The sequence below is a fragment of the Stegastes partitus genome, unplaced genomic scaffold (genome assembly GCF_000690725.1).
Source record: "Stegastes partitus isolate 25-593 unplaced genomic scaffold, Stegastes_partitus-1.0.2 Scaffold250, whole genome shotgun sequence".
NCBI lineage: Eukaryota > Metazoa > Chordata > Actinopteri > Pomacentridae > Stegastes > Stegastes partitus.
Genome location: NW_007577981.1, coordinates 106,513 through 131,973, shown reverse-complemented (window position 1 = coordinate 131,973; position 25,461 = coordinate 106,513). Strand labels below are relative to the sequence as shown.

Below are 25,461 nucleotides of genomic sequence, written 5' to 3'. Positions count from 1 at the left end.
CCATAGAGGAGAGGCTGCCTGGGTGCATTAAGTGTTTAGCGTTGAGGCAGGAGTGGTGCCGGCCAGGGCGGCGATCAGGCTCACACTTGTTGAGTCATTTCCAGATGGCTCACAGATACATAGGATTTAATTTAAAAAACAGATGTACTGTGTTTTCTTCCTTTCATCTCTTTCTCTGCATCATCCACGACTGTTTTAATAACAAACTTTATGAAAACGACTTCAAATATGTTGCTAATCTCATCGGATTCAACTCAACATGTAGCACCCGCAAAAAAAATTTTTTTAACCTTATTAGCAGGTCTATATGGTGTTTGTCAGATTCATAGGTGAGCTGGGTGGAAAAATTAAATCTACACCTGCTAAAAGAAGCAACGCTTTAGAGTTAAGCTCAAAACATGCAACTCTGATATGTGGAAAAGAGTTTTTAGGCGTTTAATCAACCACCAGAGAGGAACTTCTACACACATTAAGTAAAAATACCAAAAGTCTAAATTCTTCACTTAGATCCTTGCGGTACAAAATTCACATTAAAACTAAACAAGCAGCTGCACAAACCTTCACATAACATCCCACTTCCCAACCGTGTTCATCTCATCCTCACATAAAGTGTAAATGTGTTAATATAAAATGTGAATTTCCAAACACGAAAAGAAAAACTATAGTCCCTCTAGTTTACATCTCTTGATTTCATATTTGATGTTAGAAAAATTTGTGATCAATGATTAACTTGCAGTAAATGTCATTTACAATCACATTTTTTTTGCTCAACATAGAGGCAACTGTGATTTCCAGCCCATTGACAGGAACTATGTGAGGGCAGGATGTTGTTTTTAGGTGATTCGGCTTAATTTTAACATACATAGGACTGCTTGGTGCAAATTGCAGCTTTTCAAACTTAACTTTACTTTTTGATTTAATTCTAAAAGTGCACCAAAAACTTCAAACCTTCTTAAATCCTCTTTTATTGCTCCAGTCACTACTTTGACTATTGTTGCTCTTATAAAGGATTATTGGTGTTCATTAATAGATTTCTGCATGATGCCTTCAAGTTTTGAGTTAAAAAGCTGTGAAAAAGAGCTTTTGCTACCATTGATTTGTGTAAGTAAACATACTGGTGACAGTCAGTGGTGAGGGCTGTTTCACAATCTGACAGCACTGAGTTTATACAATCTGAAAATTTAAAAAAAATAAAAAAAAATAAAGAGAAAACGAAAGGCAAGAGTTTGCACCAATCATTTTGAGTTATGACAACCTGTAGAGAAGTCGTCTTCATGAGCTTTTCCTTTGCAAACTAGAGTTTTTATTTATCACTTACTTGAGGATCATTAGCATAAACACTAGTGTTGATTACACATGAAAATTAAATTGTTCCGAGTAGTGTTTCCACATTATTTAAAAAGCAAAGTTTTAAGTGTTAAGCCCATAATTACAGTAATTATAAAGACAAGTTTTAGAAATGAAGCTGCTCCCTTGTTTAAAAACACAGATTTTCTATCAATTTTATTACCTCAACTTCAATTTAGTTTTACATCAACTAATGCAGAAATGTAGGTTAAAATTACACAACATGTTAAGTTAATGTAATTACCCACATCATTTACACCAACCCGAAAGACTGTTGGCAACTTAAAAGGTCTTAAAATTTGACATTTAGATTTTTAAAATCTTGCAACCAGATACTGTCGTCATCTAATGTATTCATACCCCTACCATTGAAGAAGGAAAAAAACATGGAGATAAGTTGAATTTTATAAATCATGACATTGCCTTTGAATTGTGGTTCAACAGAAGTATATATATAACAACAACCAAACAAGCATGATGGGACCCGTAAACTAACATTTTTGTTGAACAATCCTTTGAGCCAATCACTGTAATCAAATGTTTTCTGTAGCTCTCAATCAGACTTCTGCACCTGTTCACAGGTGTTTAGATTCTGGTCCACTGTTCATCAGCAAAGTGCTCTATTTTGTCCAGGACAGTTTTTTTGTGTGTTTTCTTCCCCCCTAACCACAATTCCAAACCAATGTCCCATTTCACTAAATTATAATTTAGCAAATTTGTATTTATTCTTACTTTCTTCAGTTTCTACTTATTTGAGTGACTATTGTGAATTTAGCCTTTTCTCTAATGGGAGGGGATGGATGCATTTGAGTGTTCAATTAGGTGGTGGGAATATTACTCTTTATCTACTTATTGGAGTGTACTTATTTATAAAGCATTCGTTAAAGGTTTGTTAAATATTAAAGCTGTTTTATATCTTGTTAGAAAGCAGCACAACATGTTCTACCAGCGTTCAGAGCTCTACAAGCCTAAAGGAAAGTAACTATCGCTGTTCATTTCTCTGTTTGTAGGTCGCCAGACTTCCTGTTTAGCTCATGCTTCTCTCATATGGCTCTAACATGTACCTCAAAGTCTAGTGAAAGTTTCGTGTCACCCACAGGGTGGATGGGTATGAGATGCCCCACCTTGCTGCCAGCTCCAGCTGACTGTGCCGCTCTGTGGCCGCTCCTCAGTGCAGTGCGCGTCTTGGACACGGCGCTGCGCTCTCGGCGCTTCGCCGCTCAGCTCGTCTGAAAGCTCACCCCGCCCTCCCTCCCTCCCTACATCTCCATCTCAATCTCAGCCAGCGCCGAAACCGCACAACAAGAGCAGAGGACGTTCATTCGTGTCTGTGATAGTGACCGAGGCCGTTCCTTCGCCCCCTTTCCTCGGCCGGGACACCGACCTCTCCGACTGATCAGCGGCGGAGTTGCGCACCGCTCATCCCGTTCGCCCGCCAGCAGCTCCGCGTCGTGCCGCTCCGCTCCGCGCCGGGTCGGTCCGGTCGCTTCCTCCTCCTCCTTCTCCTCCTCCTCCCTTTGGAGAGCAGGTTATTCCCTGGAAGCTGGATGAATTATTGGAGAGTTGTGAACAAGTGCGAGAAGAACGCTGAGGCTCGGGATCTGCCTCCTCGCTCCGTCCAGGGAAGACAAGACTCAGCCAGAGTTGTGGACGATAATGGAGGGGACGTCCCTGTATCTTCCTATTGTTATTTTACTGATGCAATGTAAGTGGAAAATGGAAACTATTCATCCAGAAGAACTCCCTCTTTCTCTCTCTCTCTCTCTCTGTGTGCTTGTGTTTATCTACTTTTCTCCATGAGGATAAAGCTCAGGATAGAAATCAAGTAGTGGAGAGCGGCTTTAGTGTAACTGAACTGATTCTGCTCCTTGATTTCTATTTAATGTCATTAAAATGTTTGCTTATTTACTGCCATTTAATCTGATGCTGTGGACTTGATTTTTTTTAAACAAGTGATGAGTGTAGAGAGATTCTTTCCAAAGTATTTTTTTGCTGGAAACATGAGTGTGTCATGGGGTTCTTGGTGGCACAGTTACAAATGTTAGTGTTTGATATAAAAGGATTCAGGAGTTGTTTGTTCACAGGTCCCTGGTTCAGTTAAAGCCCCTCTCTGAGCGGCGGTGCTGCCAGGCTGGGTTCCTACAAGTTGGCCCCAAAGTTGCACATTGGCCGGGTGCCACCTCAGGGTGTGGGTAGCACGGCGGTGGCGGGAGGGCAGCCGCTTTGGCAGAAGAGGTGGCAGATCTGTGCATGAGGTCAGCGGTTGGATTAGCACCAGAAACCTCCAGCCGCTTTTCCTTGTGACATGGTGTTTTCTAGTATGTCACCAGGAGACTGGGAGCGGAAAACAGGAAAGTGGAAGTGAATCTCGAAATAGGAGAAAGCTCCACCTGATTATCCTGCATGGATGGAAAGAAAAAAAAAGAGAGGTAGAGCTGTGTTGGGACTTGCAGCAGTGTGAGATGGATGTGATGAGACAGTGAGAGGGAGTGACGCATATTTTACTCGGTGTTGTCCACATTTTGCCACCTGTCAGGCCACGGGGTCACGAGTTCACAGTGTGTGTGACAATGTGACAGAAATCACTCATCACCTGGCCCACTGATAGTCAGTTCAACAGAGCAGCGTCACATGTGCCACAGTCCTGCCTGCCTGCGGATTGTGTTGTTTTTATAAAAGAAAAAAAATCAGAAAGGAAATGTTTGGGTGGGTCTCTGTGGCAGGAGACCCAACATCCCCCATATCAGCCTCTCCCTCCCGCACACACTCAGTGTCTGACCGAGACAGCTGTTGCTCACAGTGTTACAGTCATACAGGCAGGCTTTGTTCGAATAGAGAACACACACACACACACTCTTAACGCGCACACACTCTCACTGAGTCGCCGTCCTGTTTTTCCTCTGTCCCCCCTCAACAGCCTTGAAACGTGCGTTGCCATCCACATCCACCTTATCTGTATCTCGCAGCCAGACAGGATATTTCCTATGGGTCCATCTCCCTCCTTCTTTCATTTGTTCCCTGTTAATTTGAATAAGTGCCTTAATTATTACTGCGCCATGCTTTTGACCTCGGCACAGCCCTGGCAACACCCACCCCAGTCTTTGTAACACTCTGTACGGACCACGTAATGAGAGTAAAGCTGTGTGCCAAGGAGCGAGCGTGCCATCCTTCTATTTTTTGCTCAGGCAAGAGGGTGGCTGTCTCTTTGTGAGTTTAAGCTGTCGCAGTGTTTGGTTGATGTTGATGCCATGCACAAGGTGTGTGTGTGTGTATGTGTGTGTTCGTCATCCTGCTTGTCTGTGTCGATGCTATTGTTAGATGTTTCTGTACTTCAAAGCCACAACAGGCCCATAGCAGGAGCATTTTAATTACCACAGTGGCCGTATCTGATGCTATATTGGAGAACCACCAGAGACCTGCTGTTGTGATGCACATGAGAAACTTAAAGCAGCTTTTCCAGTTTCAGTTTGTGACTCACGCTTGTTAAATCGAGCTTTTTGATCTCGCAAATCAACTCTAACGCTGTGTGACTTGATTACACCACCAGTTTTGCTTCGGTTTGGGTCCAGCATGCTGACTCACTCCCGGTCTCCGGCACCGTGTAGATCGGTCTGACTGCCCCTCGTCATTGTTCTGCTGGCGTTTTTATATTTTCTTAAATGAGTCACAATCATCTCGGGTGGGACTAAAGAACAGGATGCAGTGATGGTGTTCAATCAAAGCTGCTGTAACCCAGTTATTTAGTAACAATGGACCGCAATCAGGAGGTTGCGGACAAACAGGAAACTGGAGAGTTGACAGTAGAACGGTCCGACTGCACCTCGTGATCATTCTGCCAGCTTGTTTGCATTTCCTCACACCAGTCTGCTTGGGTGGGACTAACAACAGGATACAGTGATGGTGTTCACTTAAAATAGCCATGAGGGAGTTGTTTTTGTGAAGCATTTGCATTCAAGGAGGGAAGCACACGTTCAAAATTGACTATTCTCAGCCCATCTGAGTCCATACTGCTGACATATTAACCAAATCTGGCAATCACCGGTAGAGCAGATTCAGGCTTTGATTGCTCCTTGTTGGGACAAGTTTTGGTTGCCAATGATGGTCATGTGCCACTAATGGGGGAAATTTTTCAATAAGTTTGCACTGCTAACCAAACCTGGCGTTTACACACAGTCCAGCTTTTTGGTAGACATTTAGCAGGAGTTCTTATTTCTTTTATTTTTGTTTGTTAAACCAGTCTTCCAACAATAATTACTAACCAACAGATGACCCGGCTGTTTAGTCAGATCTGCATCAGTCTGACTCACCAGATTTATCCTTTCCCTCCATTGTCTGTTTTCAAACTCCTTTTCACTACAGGAAGCAACAGCTTCCAAGCAGCAACCTGCACACTGACTGGTTTTGATCATGCAATAAAGCAGTACTGAGAGTTTTTTTCATGAATTATTTTTAATTGCAGGCTCGGCTCCCTGTATGCAAATCTTCCACCAAAACAAGTTCCTCCCGACACTATTTGGAGCAAACACCATCATTATGTCTTGTTCTGAGCCCCGTCCAAGATGATTCTGACTGGTTTAAGGAAACACAAACACACCAGAGCGTTATTCCTGCGATGGCAGCATGATGATGAGGTGCAGCCAGACCGTTCTGCACAGCTCTGTAGAGAACGGTCTGGTTATGCAAGACCTGCTCTGCATAACAGATTGAGATGTGAAGGAGGTGTGTGCATAATCTTCTACCCACAGCACCTATTTTCTGCATAAATTGAAACATTTCTACGTGTAGGATTCAGTCTTTGCATGTATGGTAGATTATGTTGTACATTTGGACGCCTCATGCATGTGATGCTCACGACTGTTTTGAATCCAGGCCTCACTGGGTTAACGCTCACACGCTGGCAGACGTTCATCTGTGTACTTGACTAAACCCTCTTGTTAACTTCTTGGACAGCAGAGCTGTAGAAAGCTACACCATGTTAACATTAGCCACCATGCAGTTTTGAAATGATCTGAAGAGGCCATGTGTTCATTGTCTGCCTCGACGCCTCCGTAGTTAATTGAGGCCATTGAAGCTGACAGTGTTCGTAGTAGTAGAGCACACAGCGAAGCACGACTCAGGGGCAGCGAGACCTCACATGCAGAGCCTCTTTGCTCATTTTTTGATGTGTGCACTTTTATGTGTGTGTATGTGTCACACACAGAAAAGCGCACTCAGTGCGGGCATGTTGTCAGCCCTGCTACATTTCCTTTTTCTCAAAGAGACACCCTTCAAGGTGGCAGCAGGCCTGGTCTCACACTATGTGACAAGAGCTTCTTCCATTCACAGTCCTACTGTCTGAGAGGATCTCCCTCGCCTTCAATCCCACTCTCTCTTTTATTCATGCTTCTGCGGGTCTCTGGTCCCCCCTCCACCAACCTCCACCCGGTCCCCTCTCCGCCTCGCTCTCCTCACACTCCATTTGTATTCTATTCTTAGGGCCGCTCATCTCTCCTTGATCGTTCATTCTTGTCCCCTTTTAATCTTATTGTATCTCCCTCCCTCGTCTTGTTCATCCTTTAGTGAGACAATGCTCCTCCGAGGGTGTCGAGGTACACAAGCCAAAGCTACGACGGTAATCCTGTTACACTGCTGCAAGTCCACACATGGTTGAAGGGAGGAGGAGAGAGTCTGGAGGGAGAGCGTGCACTTTTAATTCACTTAGGTCAAAGTTTGACCAAGTGGAGCTCATGTAAATTGTGCCAACTTCAGGAAAGGCTTTTAAAGAGCGTGAGCGTGCTTTATGCTGCGTTTGGCAGATGACATTATTATTGTATAGGCTGCTGTGTATTTAAAAGCTACGTTAAAAATAGCCGTTGTTGTGAAAATTGAAATGTGCGAGACCTTTAGTCTACATATAGACTGAATAGTTGGTTTGTATAGCTATCCAACATGGCCATCATCCTGTTTTATTCCACACTTCCGGCTCTTTGTCTCAGCTCGCTTTGCATTCTTCTTCGTCACCCCTCCCTTTAGAGGGGAAACCTTCTGTAACCCAGTCATTTAGTAACAATGGACCTCACACAGGAGGTTGCGGACAAACAGGAAACCGGAGAATTGACAGTAATTTGTTTTTGTTCGAATTGCGTTGCAGGAAGACGTGTGTGTGTGTGTGCACTGTGGCGACTTACTGAGCTTTCAAGAATATACGAAGGTCTTCATTATGTCAAATTACAAGTTTGTTAGAAGTTTTTCAAAGCCCTTAATGTTCAGAGTAAGTACCCCAGAGGCCCATTCAACATTTATTATGTCATTTCAAAAATGCATGGCCTTCAGTCTGAAAATCTTTTCTTAATTTGCTGCCTTTTGGGAGCCTCTCATGCTGAACGTGTTCACTGTTCTCGCTGTGTGCATGTTTTTCCCCTCAGGTAACCTTCACCCACATTTAACCTCAATTTATTAGCAAGACAAACAGACTGTAATCTTCCCCACAGACCAATCAGCGCACAGGAAAAGCAGCCGCTGCTTCCTCTTCCTGTTTGGATGCGGGGTATCAGTGACACACAGATGGCGGGAGAACCAAACACAGACAGCGTGTTGTCCGCCTCCAGTTAATGCCCTCCATACATCAGGTTAAATCTGGAGCAGCCACTGGTGAGAGATGCTCGGCGACCTTGTTCGAACTTGCGTTTAAATAAACATACGGCAGGCTACTCCTTAACCCCGCAGGATTAAAGCAGAGGGGGGAGTAATCCTGTCTTTACCTCAGATCTCCTGGAGAAAGCCGAATGCCGTCTTCGCCTCAGACACTAGAGCGAGAGACCGAAGACGGCCATTAAGCATTCTCCTCTTGCAAGTTGGCGGGCGACGCCGGAGCACTTTACCCAATTCACCTTGCCCCCTAATGGATGACGAGCGATATTACATTCTGAACTCCTCTCACCCGTCCTTTTTCTTCTCTCTCCCCCTCCACCACCACCACCACCAGGTTCTCCCTCCGTTCCCGTCACCGTGTCGACCAACAGACATAAGGTGGAGGTGCGCGAGCACTCAGGTGAGGCAGAAAAAAAACAAGAAGCATCCACCTCCTTTCACATTTCCTTCTATCAGATCCTCCCTGACAGAATAAACCATGAGGGCCTATAAATAGACCAAGCAGTTAAAAATGCCACTGATCCTTTGCTACTCTGGAATAAATATCTCATTGGTCACACTCCCTCTTTTAGACGCTGTGCTGTCCTGCATGTTCCGCACAGAGAAAGACCAGAACCCACGCATCGAGTGGAAGAAAAAGGGGAAAGACGTCTCCTTTGTGTACTATAACGGACACTTCAGAGGTGAGAAAGCAGCCTCTTCTAACCCTCTTGATGACAAACAGGGCATTTGTTTTAATCAGCTTGCAGCATTAGCTGGAAAGGTTGTGCCCCGTGAGTCGAGAGAAAACACTTGAGTACGGTGAGAAAGGAATGATGGATAAACCGTGAGATACCTCGGCGTGCTCTGTGTGTCAGTGGTGTCGAGGCATAAAATCTTAACCTGTCTCTTGTCCTCAATCTCTCATCGTCGTGCTTCAAGATGTGAATTTAATGGGCGAAATAAATAATGAATCATACAGTAGCTTCCACCAGGTCGGTCGTTTTTATAGACGCCGCAGTTAGCTTGACAATTTCCTCAAATATGTCGAGGCTTTGAAATGCCTCTGACCCATCGCCTCCTCTTCATTGGCCGCTTTACAGCCGGAGCTACTTTAAAATGTGACATGAATAGTGACTGCTTTCATAATGTTTCCTAGAAAGAGCTGCTGCAGCTTGTATATTCATGAAAAGTCCTGCCACTGAAATCTACCCCTCTCCACACACGGGCTGGATTAACAGATTTCAGGCTTTGAGATAACAAATTAGCTGTAATGTTTGTTATCTATCAAAGATTTGCAGCCTCAAAGTTGCCATTGAACGTGTTTACAGTGCAGACTGAGGCTAACGGGCCCCTGGAGGTCTCAGGCTTTGGCCAGCTGGGGATCCAGCCTCTCTGATATCAGCCTTTTCATATTGTGATGTGTAAACTACATAACTTCAGAGCTTTTGAACTTAATAGTTTAATCCCTGATAAAAAAAAATATATTATCAATTAATTTATCGGTTTTGAGAAATTAAATGTCATTATTGGAAATGTAAGAGGGTCTTTAAGTTCCTAAAAGCCGACAATTAGGGTCACTAAAACAAACTTAAGTACTGACTTTTTTTTCTCACAGAATTCTGAGTTTAAGTGAGAATTCAGAATTGAAAATCTGAATCTTAAGTGTTAAAGTCAGAATTAAGACTTTAAAGTTAGTATTCAGAGTTTTAAGTGAGAATTCAGAGTTTAAAATACAAATTCAGAGAAAAAAAAGTTTGAATTTATAGAAAGAAATAAGTCAGAACTAAATTGGGGGTATGAAGTCAGGATTTCAACTTTGAAAGTCAGAATTTTGAGTTTAAAGTCAGAATGCATTCTCACAGAAGAGTTTCAAGAAGAAAGTAAGAATTTCAAGAAAAAATAAGAATCTGGAGTTCAAAATGATGAATTCTGAGTTTAAAGTCAGAGTTTTGGTTTCAAAGACAGAACTCAGGGTTTAAAAGCAGAATTCTGAGTTTAAAGGTGAGAATTCAGAATTGAAAGTCAAAGTCTAAAGCTTTAAAGTCAGAATTAAGATTTTAAAGTTTTATGAGTTTAAAATCCAAATTTAGAGAAAAAAAAGTTTTGAATTTAGAGAAAGAAGTAAGTCAGAATTATGAGGAAAAAAATGTCTAAATTGGGTGTATAAAGACAGGATTTGGAGTTTTTATATCATGATTTTGAGTTTAAAGTCAAAATGTAGGCGGCATTCTCGCATAAGAATTTCAAGAAGAAAATGCGTCAAAATCTGGGGTTTAAAATGATGAATTCTGAGTTTAATGTCAGAGTTTTGTTTTCAAAGTCAGAATTCAAGGTGTAAAAGCAGAATTCTGAGTTTAAAAGTCACAATTCCGAGATTAAAGTTGGAATTTGGCAGAAAAACTCATATTTTCTGCAGTTTCTGCAATAATCTTCTTCTGTTCTTGTTTCAAGGTTCGTAGCACGTCCAGGATAACTTGTTGACTCGGCTAAAACCCGACTAACCTAAGCTGAGCTATTCCCAGTACCTTAAACTCACACATTCACTGATACGTTCACATGTTGGGTTTACACTGGTGAACACATTTTTGTATTCCACATTTCTCTGGCTAAATTTTGGCACAGATTTAGGAAGCAACGTCAGTATGAACATTTGATATTTATTTTACTCCTGATTTATATTAGATAATGAATTCAAAAGCTGCTAAAGATGATGTGAAATCTGCATGTTGCTGTTTTATTTTTAGCTGTATGTAATGTAGATCATGTATAATCACAGGCAGACAGTGACTGTAGCCCTCAGCCATGGAAGACATTTCCTCTCTCTGACCTGCTGCTCTTTCTCTCAGTTCCCTTCGAGGGCCGAGCGAGCATCGACGGGGCGACGGTGACGCTACACAAGGTGACCCAGGAAGATGCTGGAGAGTACCGATGTGAAATCAGTGCTCCTCTGGACTCGGTCAGCCTGGGAGAGACCAACGTCACGCTCAAAGTCCTGGGTACAAGTGGCTTCAGTGTACTGTTATCAACCAAACAAGAAACAAAACCAAAGATTCTGCTTTGCATCCTGTTATGGCTAAATAAGAGGAATCATCTTTATCTGTTGTGACGAGCTGCACTGACATGTTGTAAATAGGCTTATGTTTCTGTAACTCTCACCCTCTCAGTGCCCCCACAAACCCCGACCTGCGACATCCCCAGTGCAGCGGTGACGGGCTCAGTGGTGCAACTGCGCTGTCAGGACCAGCAGAGCATCCCACCTGCAACATACTCCTGGTTCAAGGACAACCAGCCAATCAGCCCACCCCGTCACGCTAATGCCACCTATCTAATCAACTCACACACTGGAGTGCTGGTGAGAGCGTGCGCATGCAGATAAAGCAACAAGGGGCTGGAGTGTGTGTGTTGGGAGATATTTTACACTGTCTCCTTCTCGTATCATGGCTGATTAGTCGACAATAGAGATGCTTCTGTTGTTGCTCAAGGACACTTCAGCAGAACAGATGGGGTGTTAGTAATTCTAACCTTTCTAATTTTCCTGGTTGCAGGAGTTTAAAGCTGTAGCCAAAGAGGACACCGGCCGCTACAGCTGCCTGGCTTCAAACGGAGTGGGATCGCCCAAGATGTGCGAGGGCAAGCACATGACGATAGGTGTGTTTGTGTGTTTCCGCACTTCCTCCTGCCTCTTCCCCCCCACCCCCCCCACACCTTTCAGCGCCGGACAAAATCAAGGAAGCAGTGGAGAGGAAATGCCCACTAAATCTACTTCATCCTGCTTCTACTGTCTGAAACATCCTTCAGTCTAACTTACAGTCTCAGAGGATACTGTATCCATTTTGGGATGCACTACCTGGTTTAAAATTGATGCTGTTTATATTATTTATTTGCTCGGCTTGGCGATAAATTATATAAAGTCGTCTGTGTTGTGCACTTAATAAATTATGGGAAGTAATACTGGAGTGAAGGAAAACACTCGATCATTTTCGGTGACGTTTGAGAGACTTTAATAAACCAGCAGCTCATGAGTGTTTATTTCCACTTCCAGAGGACGTGAACGTCACGGCGGTGGTGGCGGCCGTGGTGGTGGTCTGCCTGCTCGTCGTCATCTGCGGCTGCGGGGGTTTCCTCTTGCACCGGAACGGCTTCTTCACCCGTGAGTTCGTCCCTTCGGTTCACTCGTTTGACTTCGTACAAACAGTCGCTTCAATTAATAGATATTGGTTTTATTCACTCCAAAAAAAAGAAAAGATTGACATTCACTCTGTTTTCTCTCTCCCTGACTCATCCATCAGCAGGACACAGAGGAAGGTAAGAGCTTTGTGATTGCATTAACATTGATGTGAACAAACACAGGCTAATACGCTACACACTGAGGAGTGAGTGAGTGAGAGGAGGGGGGGAAGGTGGGAGGATTGTTGTTGCACTTAGACAGCGTGTCTGCATCTGTGTGCTGACTCAGGACTGTGGAATGACAGCTGTGGCCGTGTGTGTTTTCGAGCCACAGCAGTGCCTGCGTTTCAACTTGTTCGGTGATTGGCGCAAACAGATGTAAAAAACCGTGGGGGAAAGTTTTCGCCTGTCGTTTGACTGGATTCTGCAAATGGATTTCCACTTTAAGGCAGATATACATCTCGTGGAATGTCAAAATGAAGCCAGATAGATAAAAAAAAAAGGAGGAGAAACAATCAGTGCAACATAATTATGGAATAATTACTGGCTGTTAATCAGCAAGGAGGAAAATATTGGCAGGCATAAGAATCGCAGGCAATTAAACTGATTGGATGGTTAATCTGGCGTAGATTATATAGATACTGAGGAGGGAGACTGGTGTGTTTGCAGGGCAGTTACAGTCCTCTGATGCACTACAGAGTGGGCGGAAAGAAGGTCTGGATGCCCGGCTGGCTGTTGAGCCAGAAACCACAAAGACGTAAATGCATGTCCTCACGTGTCCGGCCTAATGCTTGACTTTGTTATTTGATTACTGGCTTGTTACTGCTCGGAGTTTGATGGAGAGTCAGCATCGAGCTTCTCCTTGAAGCTGATGCGAAAGCTCTTTGTCTAGGTTAAAGTCTGATGCTTATCCCACTGAGCTAACTGGAGCTGTCAGTGTCAACTTCCTATTTATAGAACAGGCTTCTTCACAAAGACTCAAAGACAATGTGACATGATTTCTGATGCACCAATACCAGGCACAAATTTCCAGAGTGGCAATGCGGATCCATGATGCAGCTCTGCCTTTAAGAGACAAACGGTCCCGAGAGGAGCTGGTTTCATGGATGATTGTTATGTCGTGCCAAAGACCGGTTTTCGCTTGTCTGTGGAGATGATGTTTGGTTGAACACAGGAGGATTTGGACTGTTTGTCACTGAGCGTTAGGATGCTGAACCAAAACAGTGTTATTGAACGACACATGTAGCTGTTCATGTCCTCTAAATGAGTTGATATTCATAGCCTCCTTTGCTATAGTTACATATAGTAGCTAGTAATTTATATTCCTTCTGAGCTGTTGTAGGAAACAGAAGCCAAAATTGCAAAAATCACTACGACTATATATTAGAGCTGAACTATTTGGGGAAAATCAAAATCAATGTTGGAGCATTATTAGATGACATAACATCAAAATATTAACGGTTATTCCATCTTAAATCATCTGGTTCCTTCTGCCTGACCATGTGGGATTTGCTTAAATCAATTTCGTCATTATTTATGGATATTTAAAACAGAATCTGCGAAATTTTAGCTGATATATCAAATACTTTGAGATAAATTTTAAAAAACAATTTGTCCATCGACCGCTTCCAGCACGTTATTTTTGCACAAACTAAATTTGAATAACAATATCTCAGGAGCTAATAACAATAAAGCCTGAAATTTGAGGTTATTTCTCGTCATGCTATTAATTTAGAATCTGTAATATTGGGAATTAAATAATTTATTATACGCGAGCCGAACTATAAAAAAAAAAAGATTCGAAGCGGCCATGAAAACTCCCATCATTAGAAAAAAAAAATAATACAGAAGTCAGGTCGTGATATTTTCTTAACTATATGTAGCTGCAGGGCACAGTAATACATGATGAAACAGAATGATTTTAAACATGAAATACTTCACAAAAATGGGAAAAAAGTTGTTTTTGTTGAACTTTCATAAGGTTTATTCCACCTCAGATGGAACAACGTTATCGGATTGGGTTGAAAAAATGTTGGGATGGAAGTTTATCATCAAGATGGCACAATACCAAGTTTTAGGGTCAGAACTGATGGTTTTGCTACAAAAATAATGAAAAAATTGTGTAATTTTTGCCAAATTCATGACGAGACCCTGACTTTGGATGACAATATCTCAAGAAGTATTTAAGCGACAGATTTAAAATCTGAAAACACATTTCCCCGATAGTGGAGGTGTTTAAATCCTGCGTTACAAAAAAATCAAATTGGGATCTTTTTTTCAGTTTTGCTGGACAATTTTTTTTAAAGAAATTGAAGTGTGTGAAATGAAAGCGAGCTAATTTCCACCTGCAGAGAAGTTAATGTTACCAACTAATGTAGGAGGAGAAAGAAAACCATTTAGCTGTAGGTGTGCTCGTACCTGCACCAGAGAGTCATCTGATGTTAGTAAATCTGGTTGTAATGTGTCATCAGCGTCCAAACTGTAGCTTCGCCCAGCTGTAGCTGTTGGAGCATTGATTTGCAGATGACATGACAGACTGGTACCCAGCATATACAGTTGTGCACATAAGTTTACATACTCTGGTAGAATTTGTTTTTTTGTCTATTTTTCAGAGAATATAAATGATAAGAGAGAAACTTTATTCTCCACTCATGGTTAGGGGTTGGGTGAAGCCATTTATTGTCAAACAACTGTTTTTTGTCTTTTTACATCATAATGACAACAGAAACTACCCAAATGACCCTGATCAAAACCTTACCTACCCTGGTGGTTTTGGCCTGATAACATGCACATCTGTTTGCGTGTAATCATTGTGTCTGTATCAAAGGTCAGTTAGGTTCTGGGCTCCTCACAGACCCTTGCACTGACGCTTCTGGATTCTGAGTCATGAGGAAAGCAAAAGATCTGTCAAAGGATCTGCGGAAAAAGGTAGCTGAACTGTACAAAACCGGGAAGGAAATCCAAGGAATTGAGAATGCAAATCAGCAGTGTTCAAACTCTAACAAGTGGAAAATGGGGGATTCTGTTGATACCAAAGGAGACCAACAAACATTTCAGCCAGGAAAATTGTTCAGGATGCAAAGAAAAACCCACAAATAACTTCAGCTGGAATGCAGGACTCTCTGGAACAAAGTCATTTGGAGTGATGGGACCAAAATTTTGACCACAACCTTAAACGTTACATATGGAGAGGAGTCAACGGTACACCATTCCTACTGTGAAACACAGAGGTGGATGTTTTGAGGATGTGTGAGCAACAAAGGCACAGGAAACTTGGTCAAAACTTGATGGCAAGATGAATGCAGCAGAAAATACTGGAGGAAAATTTGCACTCATCAGCTTGGACATGCTTGGACGTTCCAACATGACAAGGATCCAAAACACAAGCCAAGTGGACCTCGTTGGCTACAGCAGAATAAAGTGAAGGTTCTGGAGTGGCCATCTCAGTCTCCTGACCTCAGTATCATTGAGCCACTCTGGGGAGATCTCAAACGTGCAGCTCATGTAAGACAGCCCAGGAATTTAAATGGAACTGGAGGCTTTTTGCTAAGAGGAATGGGCAGCTTTACCATCAGAGAACATAAAGAGCCTCATCCACAACGACCACAAAAGACTAAAGGGTGCCCATTAAGAACAAGGGTATGTGAACTGTTGATCAGGGTCATTTGGGTAGTTTCTGTTGTCATTATGATTTAGAAAGAGTAAAGACAAATGTTTGACAATACATGGCTTCACTCAACCACTGACCATGAGTGGGGAAAAAAAGTTTTTGTCTTATCGTTCATATTCTTTGAAAAGTGGCCAAAAAAATCACAAATTCTGCCAGCGTATGTAAACTAATGAGCACACGACCTTGAGGGTCCACTGCTACATCGTGCTCATGTTCAGATGTTGCCTGAACACTTCCAACCCACCACTGTCCATCGTAAAGGCAGGCAGCATATTCACCTGGCGTCAGGTGAAATAAGCTGTAACCAGATAAGACAGTGACCCATGTACAAGGCTAGAGTCACCAACGCCGTGGTCCATCTCCCCATGTTTACCTGTCTCGCTTCACTGTTCTGTCTGAATAAAGGCAAAAGCCCATAAAAGCAAAATAATTTAGAAATAAGCTGTAAGCAGATGAAGCATATATGGGGACTAAATGTGACCAAGAACCGTGATCATCCCAGGTGCCAGGGACAGTCTGTGAGGATGTAAATCTTTCAGTTAACTTTTAGGCCGTGGACAAAACGGTCTCTTTTGTGCTCCATATTAAATGGATGCCACTAATATTTGTTGTCACCCAGGTCAACAAATGTGCAGGCGTTAGAATTTGTTTTCAGGCTTGCTCTTGCAGCACACCTCATGACTGTTCCACCAGTTCAATCACATGCTGACTTGCTGGTGCAGTTCTAGTGGTGCCAAAAATGTAAACTTTCTTCCTAAAATTTGTGTAGTCCAGATTGAATGCACGTCCATTTGAGCATAAACCCAAAAAATCCATTTTTGTATACTTGTGACATTACCAGATCAATCAAAACAAAACTTTCTCACACTGTGGCCAGCTGGAATCTGACAAAAGCTTTTTGCAGATTAGCTAATTTGTGTTACATAACTGTATAGACAATTAGTTTATATATTGAAAAAAAAAAAATATATATATATGCTTTTTGTTAATTACTTTACATGGATATTTGTGTCTCAGCGGCCAAATAAAGTGCATAAGGGAATTTTATTTATTTTTTGCAAAAACCATAATTGAATTAAAATGTTTAGAATCAACAATTCAAAAATGTCTCCAGCAAAACTGACAAATGATCCCAATTTGAATTTTTTTACTATGACAAGTTAGGAGCATTCTCCTTCAAAAGACTTCCATTATGTGTTGGTCTGACCTACAATTCATGGCAATTGGTGTGTATAGTTGAGTACAATTATACCATTTTAGAGGTTCAATATCTGAGAGGCTGTGTGTGTCATCTTCATGAAATTAGGTATATTGAAACTGTTCAAAATTTTAGTGAGACAATGTAAAGATATAAACTGTTTCCAGCATTTATTTGTTGCAATTTTAAAATGGATTAGAGGATTAGCTATCACAAAAGCTGTTACTATTATTTTTTATTTTTGTTAGTAAATAAAAAATACAAAAATTCCAATAAAAAATAATGACAACATGCAAATTGAATAAAATAATGGTAAAGTTAAAAAAAAAAACAAAAAAAAAACCAGATCTGATATAATATATATCCTAATTTACAGCCGTTGCAATTTTTCTACTTGCATTGTTTAAAATTTCAGTTTGAAACTCATCACTTGTTCAGCCCTACTATATATGGATATAATTTATTTTATTTCAAAGAAGGCGCTGATGATTTTGTGGTAACATATTTATCTGTAACAATATGTTGTGTTCTTGAATTACAGAGATCATTAAGGGGCCTAAGCTGGAGCTGAGAGGAACTCCAGTGTGCAGTCAGTCCATAAATATTTAGGCATTGACCCTGTCCAGTGTTTCAGCTCCGTACACCGCCACAAGGGGTTTTAAATGAAACAATCAAGATGTGCTTTAAGTGCAGATGTTCAGCTTTAGTTTGAGGGTATTTACATCCAAACCAGGTGAATGGTGGAGGAATTACAACACATTATAGATGTGCACTCATTTTTTTTTTTTATGGGCCAAAAGTAATCGGACAAACTAACATAAGCATTAAATTGTACCTGTTAATATTTGATAGCAAACACTTTGCAGTCAATGCCAGCCTGACGTCTCGAAGCCACAGACATCACCAGACGCTGGGTATCATCTGTCATGATGCTCTGCCAGACCTCTACTGCTGCCAGGTCTCCACTACTGCTGTCTTCAGTTCCTGCTTGTTCTTGGGGCATTTTCCTTTCAGTTTTGTCTTCAGCAAGTGAAATGCATGTTCCATTGGATTCAGCTCAGGTGATTGACTTGGCCATGGCAGAACATTCCACTTCTTTGCTTTAAAAAACTCTTTGGTTGCTTCCACAGTGTGCTCCAGGTCTTTGTCCATCTGAACCATGAAGCACCATCCAATGAGTTCTGAAGCATTTGTCTGAACATTAGCAGATAATATTGCCTGAAAAACTTTTGACTTCATCCTGCTGCTTTTGTCAGCAGTCACATCATCAGAAGATATGAGAGAAGCAGTTCCACGTGCCCACGTCATTCCACTATAATACTGCCACCACCGTGCTTCATTGATTAGGTGGTATGTTTGGATCTTGAGCAGTTCCTTCACTTCTCCATACTCTTCTCTTCCCATCGTTCTGGTGGAACTTGATCTTTGTCTCATCTTTCCATAGGATGTTGTTCCAGAACTTCACAGGCTTATCGAGACATTTTTCTGGCAAACTCTAATCTGGCTTCCTGATTTTAAGGCTCATCAGTGGTTCACACCTGGTCGTGAACCCTCAGTATTCACTCTGGTGAAGTCTTCTCTTCACTGTTGACTTTGACACAAATACCTCCTGGAGACTGTTCTTGATCTGGCCAACTGTTGTGACGGGGTTTTCTTTACCAGGAAAAGGATTCTTCTGTCTCCCACCACACTTGTTTCCAGTAGTCTTCCAGGTTCTTTGGTGTTGCTGAGCTCACCAGTGCGTTCTTTCTTAATAACGTACCAAACAGTTGATTTGGACCCACCTAATGTTTTTTCTATGTCTCTGATGGGTTTGTTTTGATTTTTCAGCCTCATGATGGCTTGGCTTCAGTGGCAGTGACAGCTCTTTGGACTTCATATGGAGAGTTCACCTCACCAGATTCCAAACGCAAATACCACACTTGAAATGAAGTCTAGACCTTTTACCGGCTCCTATTGTCCAATTACTTTTGGTTCCTCAAAATGGTGGAGGGCACATATAGAATGTGCTTTAATTTCTACACTGGTCACCTGGTTTGGATGTAAATACCTTCAAATTAAAGCTGAAAGTCTGCCCTTAAAGCACATCTTGATTGTTTCATTTTAAATCCATTGTGGTGATGTGTGGAGCCGAATTACTGAAAATTGCGTCAATGCCTAAATATTTATGGACTTGACTGTGTTTTTGGTTAGTGTTAGATGTTTTGCTCAAGGACTCTTCTACGTACGTTCTAAATCATAAAGGAAAGACAGCAGAAGACAGTCACACATAATTTGGAGTTTTAATATTGGGGTGTTGGATTGCTGCATGTGATTGGCTCACCTGTATTATGATTGGCTGCATGTCTGTTCAGCATTGATGCTGGAATATGAAATATTCATTCATAAGGCTGTGCTTCAATAGGTTTATATCAGTCATGTTGGTTCTGTAAGTTTGAACATTTTCAGCACCAGTCGAATGTCTGGACACACCTTCTCCTTCAATAGTTTGTATTTATTTTTATTTATCATCACCGGATACATGTTGGTAAGAAGAGGAACCATTAACTGCTTTAGCAATGAGTTCATCCTGTGGACATCCTGGGGACAGTGGCCTCATGTGACCTGTCCAGACATGACCTGGTTTAAGGACGCTAACCTTTCTTGCTCTCTTGACATTTTCACCCCTCGTCTCATCTTTAGCTGTGCAGCTTTAATTCAATGGTTACATGAAATCGCCTTTAATTCATTGCAATGTTACAATAACCATTTCATATTTGAACATTTAATCACCAGGTTACAGCATTTCTTATCTTAGTCTTTTATATTGCTAATGCCAGGCCATTGTTCTTTGTTAGTGGCTGCTTCTGGGATCTCAATCCTTGGCCTCACTTGATGACATATATGGAATTATGTAGGAAATAAAAAAAATGTTAAACAAACCAGAATATGTTTTCTATTTTAGATTCCTTAAAGTAGCCTCCTTCTGCTTTGATGACAGCTTTACACACTCTGTTTCTCTCAATCAGCTTCATGAGCTCGTCTCCTGGATGGTTTTGAACTAACAGGTGAGCCTTGTCAAGAGTTAACTTGTGGAATTACATGTTTTAATGTGTCTGAGACCATCAGTTGTGTTGTGCAGAGGCAGGGGTTAGGACACAGTGAACTGTTGTTGTAATCCTAAGTATGACAAGAACCAGTCAAGAGAATTGAGTCCATCACTTTAAGACATGAAGGTCAGTCGATCAGGAAGAACTTTGAATGTGTCAAGAGCAGGTGCAAAAACAGTGAAGTGCGATGATGTGGAGGAAGACCAAGAGTGACCTCTGCTGCAGAGGAGAAGTTCATCACAGTGACCAGCCTCACAAACTGCAAACTAACAGCCTCTCAGATTAGAGCCCACATAAAATCTTCACAGAGCTCAAGCAGCAGATGAATGTCAATGTCAACTGTTCAGAGGAGACGGAGTGAATCATCCGTCATGGTGGAACTGCTGCAAAGAAGCTACAACTGAGGATGAACAAGAGGAAGAGAGTTGTTTGGGCCAAGACACACCAGGAATGGAGATCTGGACTTTGGTCTGATGAGCCGGAATTTGAGATTTTTGACACAGAAGGTGAGCAATGGTTTCTGCATGTGTGGTTCCCACTGGGAAGCATGGAGGAGGTGTGATGGTGTGGGGTGCTTTACTGGTGACACTGGTGGTGGTTTATTCAAACTTCAAGACACTCTTAACCAACATGTCTATCGCAGCATTCTGCAGCGCCATCCCATCTGGTTTGCTCTCACGGGAAACATCATTGGATTTTCACCAAGACAATGAGCCCAAACACACCTCCAGGACACATGAGGACTGTTGGACCAAGAAGGAAAGTGATGCAGCGCTGCATCAGATGACCTGGCCTCCACAATCACCAACCTAATACCAACTGAGATGGTTTGGGAGGAGTTGGACCTCAGAGTGAAGGAAAAGCAGCCAACAGGTGCTCAACACCTCTTCAAAACTGTAAGGAAACCATCCAGGAAAAAGGAAAAACAAAAGGACCTTAAGGAAAGTCAGCAGGATCCTTCAGGACCCAACACATCTGCTGTTCCCTACATTTGAGTGGCTCCCCTCTGGACGTCGCCTTCGCTGCTTAGGCTCAAAGAAAGAGGGCAACTTTTGTTCCAAGTGCTGTCCTCCTTCGAAATGCACAACCATCTTTGACCTGCTGACTCACACGTAATATAATGTAATGTTTATGATGTGGTTTGTTTTTTTGTATTTAATTTTTTTTAAATGATGTCTTTATATTAAATACTCTGTGCTTTTAAATTGCCCCGAGGGGATAAATAAAGTTATTTCAATTGAACTGAGATGAATCCAGGAGACAAGCGCATGAAGCTGACTGAGAGAACACCAAGAGTGTGCAAAGTTGTCATCTTGGAATTGTCCCGATCGACTGACCTTCATGTCTTTTCTCATTTTCTCATTTCCCTTCTGGGATAAATAAAGTATTTTTCATTTCATGTCTTAAAGTGATGATGGACTGTTGTTTCCAGACTGGTTCTTGTCATACTATAGATTACAAAAGTAGTCAAACTGTGTACTAACACAACTGATGGTCTCAAACACATTAAAACAAGTAATTCCACAGACTGACTCTTGACAAGGCTCACCTGTTGGTTCAAAACCATCCAGGAGACGACCTCATGAAGCTGATTGAGAAACCAGGAGTGTGTAAAGCTGTCATCAAAGCAGAAGGAGGCTACTTCAGACAATCTACAACATATTCTGGTTTAACACTTGTCTATTTACTACATAATTCCATATGTGTTCTTTCATAGTTGTTTTCAGTAATAATCCACAATGTAGAAAACAATTAAAATAAATAAAAACCGTTGAATGAGGTGTGTCCAAACCTTTGACTGGTGCTGTAGTTTATTTGTGTCATTTCAGTGGGTCAGCTTGACAACACAGTTCTGTTACTGTAAGCTGTTCCACCACTGTTCACTCTGTCAACTTGTACATTTGATGAATACGGGTGATTTGTTCCCAGCATCTCCATATTTAGGTCATTGCTTGCAGCTTTTAAGGCTTCTTCTTATAAACTGTTCTTTGCATATTTGTGCATTCAGATCAGTTCCTTCAAGCTACATTTCAAAGGCATCTGTCTGTGCGGACATTTGGCAGGTTCCTGCGTCGTACCGTTTTGCACACTTCCTCTTGATAAAGAAAAGGTTGGCCATGAAGGAGTGATGGTGTTTGGTGCGACAACACTGTTGATCACCTACTGAAGCCTGGAGAACAAGAACCAGAACCCTAAATCAAACCTAAATTTAAAAATATACAGGCTAGAAGCAGTGGTTGCAGCCAAGTCAGGAAAAAAACAGGAAAATTGCCAGCTGTGTGAAAGTTAATAAGCTTATTAATACATCTGGCCCTTTGTTAAGGCACACATAGATGTGAGCCTTGTTCTAGTCGAGTGTTACATTAAATATGCTCTTCAGATGTAGCCTGTTACTATGATGTATAACACTATTTTAGCCTCAGTGTTTCAGCTGCAACCCTGGCAGTGGTAAACGGTCTTGGAAGCTGGTAAAGAACAAATATAAAAACATTTCTCACACTGGCAAGTAGAGTCAACAACTACGCATTTGTCACGCTTTATCGGTTTCAATTTTAGGAATTTATTGCAAGACAAGCAACAATAAAATGTTGTAGAAATCAACCGGAAAAGCAAAGAAGACTGGAGTTTCCTTTACTGAGAAGGTCTTCTGTCTTAAATAATGGTTTTTAGATGGTGTCTACAAACTGTTAAATACTTTTGAAAGCCAAAGAAACCATAAATCACCACTTCGCAAACCATTTTTTACACCACAGAGTTTTTAAACAAACCTATGTGTGGTCACTGAATGCTGCTTTTAACAAGGATGGTGGAAAAAGCTGTTTTATGGCACATTTGTCTTCTGTACTATCTGTGCAGAGAGCTTTGCTGTATCTACAAACGGTGATGTGGTGTCTTCGTACACGTTGAGCTGTGAGAGAATCCACCATTGTTCAGCTGGCCTAACTAATGCACATCTACTGAATACGGGTCATTAACACCGTTGTCCAGCCAGTTCTGTTGTTTGCAGCATTTCCAAAGACGCCGATCGGTCTCCTCACCTCTGCAGCAAACCTTCTCCTCTTGCGACGCAGTAAACCTGCCAAATGTCTGACACTCTCATTTTCTTCGCCTTGAAGGCATGGATCTGAATGAACAAACTTGCGAAGCACATTTTACAGGCAGAGACCTAAATATTCAGATTAAAAAAAAAAAAAAAAAAACACCCTGAAAGCAATGACCTAAATGTAGGAAATATGAAACGTCTGAAGGAGTCGGCATTTAGAATCGCAGCCGTAAAACCTGTGTTTTTAGGCACCATGTTGAAATTACAGGTTCAAGCTTATAGACCAAACATTACAGACTCAAAGCTTCATCTTTATGAATGTTTTAATATTCCATACTAATAACCGCCACTCCAGAAAGCATGGTGTGCAGTCTGAGTCCGGGATGTTGTTAAAGCCAACGCCCTGACCCCCACAGGTCATTTTGGATCTCCCAGTGTCATGGTGCAGCCCACATCAGCAGCCAAACCCTGCACAGAACTGAAGACACGTGAGTGTGACACATCGGGGACAAAGTTGCAGCCGTAACGGTTTGAACCTCCAGGAAATAACTGCACTTGGTCAGGAAATAGGTGCCACATTTTGTTTGGATTAAACAAATGAGATCCAGGGTGTTAATTACTGAGCTTTACAGGTGCTGGTAAGCAGATTTCTTTTACTCTTGGAGAGAGAGCCAAGACAGTTCTTAGGTTTCTAGCGTTCATGCCAAGCTAACATCCTCCTGCTGCAGCAGCTTCCAATGGAACAGGCAGATTAGTGGTGTAGATCTCCTCCTCTAACCTTCAGCAAAAGAAAGGTGAATGTTTCATCTGGTTATGTTGATACAACAAACTTTGTATTAGGTGCAAACTAATGCAACAGTTCTGGTATGAATTCAACCTGCATGATCATCATTATTTGTCGTCGAAAAGGTGAGAAATCTAGTTTGTTACTGAGGTCATCGTGAGTGGTGGCGCTGCACAGGACTGCATTATGGTTAAGGGTTCCTAATATTTTGTCCACTGCATTAAAGGGTTATGCCAGAGGGTTGGATGAGGTACCGAGTGTAAAACCTGCAGACATGGTGGTCGAAGTCACATTATCATTGACATATAATCTTCTAAAGCACTTTATGTTTTGCGATTCTGTGTTTGTAATATTCTCGCTGCATTATATTTGTGTGACACGTGTGTCCCCATGTGTTTGAAATTCCTCATTCCAGTGCATATTCCAACTGAATTCACTTTTTTAATATCTAAATCTGAGCCGGCTTCACTGGGCTTCTCTGAGAAGTCAGAATTAATCAAGAATAACATTCAACCACTCAAACTAATTTTTCTGTTCAGGAATGCAAGTAAAAAGATAAACACAAAATATCAGTTTGGTAATTACCAATGCTGTTAATCTAGGGCAGCTGTGCTATAAACCTTACACTGGGTTGCGGTCTAATACATTTAAGCGCTGTATAAGTTATCCAGTTAGGAAAATGTGCGATCAAAATAAAGGACAGCCTAGTCACAACTCCCAAACTAGACATGTCCACCACCCAAAGTGAAGAGTCAGATTCATACATCAAGCTCTCTGGTCTGACCAAGTAGCTCAGGTTGGTAGACGTTAGTCTAGAGATCGGAAGGTTTGGGTTCAAATCTCACAAGAGCCAGGAAGTTTTTAAGTCCACCACCTAAAGTGAAGAGTCAAAGACTCAGAGGAATCATGAACACCTGTCTGATCAAGTAGCTCAGGTTGGTAGACGTCAGTCTAGAGATCGGAAGGTTTTGGGTTCAAATCTCACAAGAACCAGGAACTTTTTAAGTCCACCACCCAAAGTGAAGAGTCAAAGATTCAGAGGAATCAAGAACTCTTGTCTGACCAAGTAGCTCAGGTTGATAGGCAACTGACTGGCAATCTTAATGTCGTGGGTTCAAATCTTTCAAGAGTCTGTGAGTTTTTAAGTCCACCACCCAAAGTGAAGAGTGAGAGTCAAAGACTCCGAGAACCAAAGAGCTTATGTCTGGGCCGGTAGCTCAGAGGGTTGGAGGACTGGTTGGCAGTCTGGAGGTCGAGGGTTCGAATCTTATGACAAGCTGTAAATTTTCAAGACCAACACCCAAAGTAAGAAGACAAATACGCCCGGAGAACAGTTCCAAGGGCCCGGGAAATGGCGCACTGTGGTGGGTCGCAGCCTCTGAACGCTACAAAGTCTGATGGCAGACAAAGCTGAGATGTGAGTTCGAATCCACCCTTGAGTCAGGAACCGGAGTGAAGCGGACCTCACGGCTGGCTGGACAGCGGTGGGGGTCGGGGGAGGGGCCGTGTCCCTCCCCCGGCGTTTCTAAGGTCCATAAGTAGGGGGTTATA

At 42.0% G+C, this 25,461-nt stretch overlaps 1 protein-coding gene across 1 annotated transcript in view; it reads left to right on the top strand.

Moving 5' to 3' along the window:
* Window positions 1-2,627: 2,627 nt before the first annotated feature.
* jam2a (junctional adhesion molecule 2a) overlaps window positions 2,628-25,461 on the top strand; it is a 25,431-nt gene continuing 2,597 nt past the window's right edge. The window contains 10 exon segments of the mRNA XM_008281893.1: window positions 2,628-2,957; window positions 2,959-3,052; window positions 8,312-8,377; window positions 8,550-8,660; window positions 10,806-10,955; window positions 11,124-11,311; window positions 11,505-11,607; window positions 12,002-12,109; window positions 12,249-12,264; window positions 23,543-23,614. Coding sequence (XP_008280115.1) covers window positions 2,895-2,957; window positions 2,959-3,052; window positions 8,312-8,377; window positions 8,550-8,660; window positions 10,806-10,955; window positions 11,124-11,311; window positions 11,505-11,607; window positions 12,002-12,109; window positions 12,249-12,264; window positions 23,543-23,614 — 971 coding nt within the window. The 5' untranslated portion in view covers window positions 2,628-2,894.